The 6,000-nt window shown below is 37.5% G+C and overlaps 1 protein-coding gene across 1 annotated transcript in view; it reads left to right on the top strand.

Annotated features, from left to right (window-relative positions):
- ANKRD45 (ankyrin repeat domain 45) overlaps positions 1 to 6,000 on the top strand; it is a 30,116-nt gene that overhangs the window by 16,124 nt on the left and 7,992 nt on the right. Inside the window, exon 2 of the mRNA XM_012554498.2 lies at positions 4,829 to 4,923. Within this exon, the coding sequence (XP_012409952.1) occupies positions 4,829 to 4,923 (95 nt within the window). The remainder of the gene's footprint in view (positions 1 to 4,828; positions 4,924 to 6,000) is intronic.

The raw sequence follows: 6,000 nt of genomic DNA, 5'->3' as shown, positions 1-6,000 counted from the left end.
TGAATACAAAAGTAGCGTATGCCATTTTAGTGGAATGAGATGAACTGGATTATAAAATTTTTAGTAGATGTGGGGTACTAAGATTTTTACTATATACCACATTTTCTACAAAAAGAATATTCCACATATTCTACAACACAGAAAATGAGTCAGTGAACTTAGTGGTAGAGGCCTCATAGCTTAAATAACCTTGCTTGTGGCCATCCTCATGTCTCTGTGTGAACTTTATTTACAGCTGGCACATTCTCATGCACAGGAGTTGTTATCAGTTTCCTTTAGTGCCCTGCCAGTTCCCTTCCACTGAGATGCTTACTTTTCCTTGTGTTCTGTCTGCTTGGCATCTGTGGGTCTTTGCTTTAGACAACTGGTGCCCCTGTTTTATTGATGCCCTAAACATGTGCTTACCTTGCTTGTTGGGTAATCTGTGCCTGATAATAGATTTGAAGCTGCGAACAGCTGGAAGCGGAAAAACCAGTTAGCTGATCCAAATGCATTAATCCTATTACGGATATGAGTCTGAAATATGACTATGGAAGGTACTTTTATAATAGGCAAATGAGGGTTAGAGAGATTAAATTAGTTGCTAAAGGTGACAAATTTGAGCTTTAGAGTGATTTCATCAAGTCTCTCAAAAATTCTTGTTTGGAGTTTCATAAGACTATATGTACAAACTGTGGTAGGATAAGTGATGGCCTCTGAAGATGTTTATGTCCTAATCTCTGGAACCTGTGAATGTTATGGTATATGGCAAGACAAACTTTGCTGATGTGATTAAATTAATGATAGTGTGATGACGAGATTATCTTGAACTATCCAAATGGGCCTTAAATGTAATCACAATTGTCCTCATAAGAGGGAGGAAGAAAGAGATTTGACACAAAAGAGGAGAAGGCGATGTGATGATGGAAGCAGAGATCGAAGTGATGTGCTTTGAAGATGGAGGAAGCCACAAGCCAATGAATACAGATGGCCATTAGAAGCTGGAAAAGACCAGGAAATCGATTCTTTCCTCAGAGCCTCCCTCCAGAAGGAATCATCGTTGCCGGTACCTTGATTTTAACCCGGTGAAACTGACTTCAGACTTTTGGCCTCCAGACTGTAAAAGAATTAATTTCTGTTAAGTCACCAAGTTTGTGGTAATTTGTTACAGTAACCATAAGAAACTAATAGCATTTTTGGTAGTTGGAAATGGGGTACTATTGTTAACAAATAATTTAAAATGTAGAAGTGGCTTTTGAATTGGAAAACGGGTAGAGGCTGAAAGAATTTTCAGCTACGTGATGAAAAAAGAAGCCTAGATTGCCTTAAAAAGACTGTTGGTAGAAATGTTGATGTTAAAGGCACGGCTTGCAAGGGCTCAGAAAGAAGTGCAGAGTATAGTGGAGAAAATCTATATCATGTTAGAGAATACCTTAATTGCCAAAAACAGAATGTCAGTAGAAATATGAACAATAAAGGTGCTGCTGGTGAGGGCTCAGAAGGAAACAATGAACATATTAGAAACTGTTACTTAGTGGCAGAAAGCTTAGCTTAATCGTGTCCTACAGCTATGTGGAAAACAGAACTTGTAAGCGATGAACTTACTTAGCTCAAGAGATTTCCAAGCAAAACGTTAGCGACACAGTCTGGTTTTGTCTTGCTGTTTACAGTAAAACGTGAGAGGAAAGAGATAAATTGCGGGAAGAACTATCAAGCAAAAAGGAGCTAGGACTTGATGATTTGGAAAATCCTCAGCCTATCCAAATTGCAAAAGATGCTGAAATTAGGAGATTCAGTGTCAGGAAAGTGTGCTCTGGAGAGATGGCCAAGAACGTGGCTGGACAACCTTTTACTAGTGCTGAAGAGTTTAGGTGTGTATCTTATGAATCCCCTCAGCCATCTTAGCAGAAGCCAGAAGTAAAGATGAAATTTTCCAGGAATGACCTGTGGAGGAGCTTCTTGTCTAATGGAGTGAATTTCCATAACATGCACAGGAGACACACAAGGTTTTTGAGAATATTGTATCAGCAGAAATACAACCAGCTTGAACTGAAAGGGACAGAATGAAAAACCAAACCTGTTGCCATTGAGTCGATTCTGACTCATGGTGAACCTAATAGGTGTTACAGAGTATAATTGCTCCATAGGATTTTCTTGTCTGTAATCTTTACGGAAGCAGATTGCCAGGTCTTTCTTCCACAGTGCCACTGGGTGGCTTCCAACTGCCAACCTTTAGGTTAGTAAAAAAAAAAAAAAAAATCAAACCATTGCCGTTGAGTCGGTTCTGACTCATACCGACCCTATAGGACAAAGTAGAACTGCCCCAGAGGGTTTCCAAGGCTATAATCTTTACAGAAGCAGACTGCCACATATTTCTCCTGCAGAGTGGCTGGGGGGGTCAAACTGCCAACCTTTTTGTTAGCAGCCGAGTGCTTAACCACTGTATCACCAGGGCCCCTTAGGTTAGGAGTTGAGCGCAAACTGTTTGTGTCACCCAAGGACCTTAAAGGGACAGAGAAAGGACTAAATGAAAGAAAGGCTGTTGGACCCTCAAACTTTTATAGGCAGATAAAGCAGACTAATAAAACTATTCGGCTGCAAACACTTGCTATCCTTCATTAAAAATGAAGAATGACTCAGAGAGTGGAGCTTCATGCCTAGAGGGTAGAGTCTTGAGACATATAGGATTTTTCCTTGAAACCTAATGGAGTGCCTGGTTAGATTTTGAAATTGCTTGGGACCAGTGACTCGTTTCTTTCTTCCATTTCAAACAGCGTTTTCTATAACTGTTACCCTATACCTGTTCCATCATTGTATTTTGAGAACAAATAACTTGTTTTTCTAGTGTTCGCAGGTCCACAGATAGAAAGAAAATTTCCCCAGGATGGATCAGACCGAGAGTCTCACCCATATCTGATATAGATGATGAGATTTGGGACTTTTGAGCTGATGATATTTAGATGAGATTTTAGACTTGAGTTGGTGATATAGTGGGTTTAGACTTCTGGGGATGTTGAGATGGGGTGAACATATTTTGCAGATGGGATCAGGACCAGATTAAGGCATGTGAGGGCCCCGACACTGATAATCTATGATGCCTCCTACTCTGCTTACTCATGCATTCGAACGGGATATATGAGTTATATATATATACATATGTATGTGTGTGTATCTTAGCTATCCATGATGTAACTTCTTTTTAAATGTGACTATAATGTTAGTGATTGAACGGATAAGTGACATATGCCGTTTTAGTGGAATGAGATGAACTGGATTATAAAATTTTTAGTGGATGCAGAATACTAAGATTTTTACTATATACCACATTTTCTACAAAAAGAATATGCCACATATTCTACAACAAAGAAAATGAGTCTGTGAACTTAGCTGATTCAATGATCAACGTAAACTTCTGTTGATGTCGCACAATGAAAAATTGACTTTCAACAATTTTGCTTTAAACCGCTCATAATTCAGTTTTGATGCTGGTTTCATAATAAATGCTATAATTATAAATGAACAAATGAAAAGATGTCATAAAAGAAAATTTAATGATCAGAAAAAATATTTCAACGAATTGCTATATTCTGTTTTTAGATAGATCTTTCATCTCTAATATAATTAAGAATATTTCTTTCTATTCTTTGCTCTTACAAATTCTTCAATAATTTCATCATAATTAAGCTGCTGAACAATATCTGCTTCCATACATAGTAAGGATAATGAACGGAGTCTTTCCTGAATCACTGTTGTACACTGAGGGTTTTTGAGTCTCTTTAGGGATGAAAATGAGCATTCTGTTGTGCAGTTTGTGATCATTAAAGTTAGGAATATGCATAAAGCAATTTCAACATTGGGAAATGTGCATTGTATTTTATCTTCTATTATGGAATTGTACATGCCTGCATGAGTAAAATCTTTCCTGAATCTGTAAACTTAAAATAAGTAATAAACTCTAATCAATTATTTTCGGTGAAATAAGTGTAGCTAGGTATTTCAGTTTGTCTGTAGATTCCACTCCTGATCTTTCTTATACAGATCAGCTAAGTATTGTGCATAAGAGAATAAAATTATGTTGTTTTAAGAAACCAAGTCTGTGGTAATATGTTACAGCAGTCATAGGAAAGTAATACACCAACCTTTAAATTAATTTGGGACTAATTCATGATTTACAATGTTCGATTGTCCCATCTAGGAATATTGTACACTTCTCTGTTTATTTGAGTTTTGTGTTTCTCTCAGGAAAGTGTTAAGTTTTATTAAAATAAGTCTTGAAAATTTTCCGATAACATTATTATGGGTGCTATGAGCTACAGCTGCTAACCAAAAGTTGGCAGTTTGAATCCACCAGCTGCTCCTTGGAAACCCTATGGGGCAGTTCTACTCTGTCCCGTAGGGTTTCTATAAGTTGGAATTGACTCGACCGCAACGGGTTATGATGAATGGCACTATTCTAAATGCTGTTTTTCAAAAGAGGAAAAGTAATTTTGAATTTATTTTGAACGGTCAAGAAAGATAATCAAGTTACAGTTTGTCTGTTGGAAATGTTTTTTGTTGTTCTTTCTCCAGAATAGACATTTTAATAGAATAAGATTCTTTGGGAGTAGGTACCATGTTTTATACTTCCTATGTTCTTCAAAAATTTTAGCACAATTCTAGGAACACAGTGATACTCCAAAGTGCTGTGCTAGCGGAGTGTTATCTTTGTTGAAATTCAATGAAAACAACCAAAACAGATCTCCTACACACAGTCTTTATAAAGCTCTGGGTATATAATGCTACATTACATTGAGCATATTTTTTAGTTTTTGTTTTACCATTGTGTATTTTATGGTTCTGTTTTTTTAAGATGCAAGGCTGACTCTGAAAAAATATATTGGAAAGGTCTGTGCAACCATTACAGACACAGAAAAGGGATCAGGAAAATTCCTTAAGGAAGACAAGGTATTGTGTTGTGCTTTTTGCTTATTCTGATATATTAAGTGATTTATTCTGATCTATTTTGTCTTTAATTTCTACACTAATGCTCTAAAGGTAGGTGGTGGTCCTCTCTCCCTCCCTTTGTCTTGCTTTTAATCCAAGCACCTATAGTTTTTCTCTATTTAATATGATATTTACTATTAGTTTCTGATAAACACTGCTTATAGTGTTTGAGAAGTTTCCTTTTATTCTATTTTAAAGTTTTATATTTTTTTTTAAAAAAAGAAAATCAGGAATAATGACTAATAACATTAGCTCCACGTCTTAGTTCTCTAGTGCTGCTGTAACAGAAATACCACAAGTGGGTGGCTTTAACAATCAAATTTATTTTCTCACAGTTTAGGAGGCTAGAAGTCCAAATTCAGGGTGTCAGCTCTAGGGGAAGGCTTCTTCTCTCTGTGGGCTCTGGAGGAAGGTCCTTTTCTCTTTGAGTTTTTGCTCCTGGGCGATCTTCACGTGGCTTGGCATCTCTCTTCCCCCATCTCTGCTTCTCTCGCTTGCTTGTTAAATCTCTTTTATATCTCGAAAGAGATTGATGTAAGACGTATCCTACACTAATCTTGTCTCATTAACATAAGAAAGACAGCCCATCCCCAAATGGGATAATAACTACAGGCATAGAGGTTTGGATTTACAATGCTTTTTTTTTTTTTACTTTAGCAAAGAAAAATTTATTTCTTCACAGTAAAGTAAGCTAGAAGTCCAAATTCAGGGTGTCAGCTCCAGGGGAGTGCTTTCTCTCTCTGTTGGCCTTCTCATCAATCTTCCCCCAGACTAGGAGCTTCTCCATACAGGGAACCCAGCTCCAAAGCATGCGCTCTGCTCCTGGCACTGCTTTCTTGGTGGTATATGAGGTCCACCTGTCTCTCTGCTCGCTTCTCTCTTTTATATCTCAAGAGATTTCCTCAAGACATAATCCAATCTTGTAGATTGAGTCCTGCCTCACTAACTCAACAGCTGCCCATCCTCCTTCATTAACATCATAGAGGCAGGCTTTACAACATACAACACACAATACCAAGAGTCATGGCCCAGCCAAAT

The sequence above is a fragment of the Trichechus manatus genome, unplaced genomic scaffold, assembly GCF_000243295.1.
Source record: "Trichechus manatus latirostris isolate Lorelei unplaced genomic scaffold, TriManLat1.0 scaffold00021, whole genome shotgun sequence".
In the NCBI taxonomy this organism is placed as follows: domain Eukaryota; kingdom Metazoa; phylum Chordata; class Mammalia; order Sirenia; family Trichechidae; genus Trichechus; species Trichechus manatus.
This window is presented reverse-complemented; position numbering and strand designations above follow the sequence as displayed.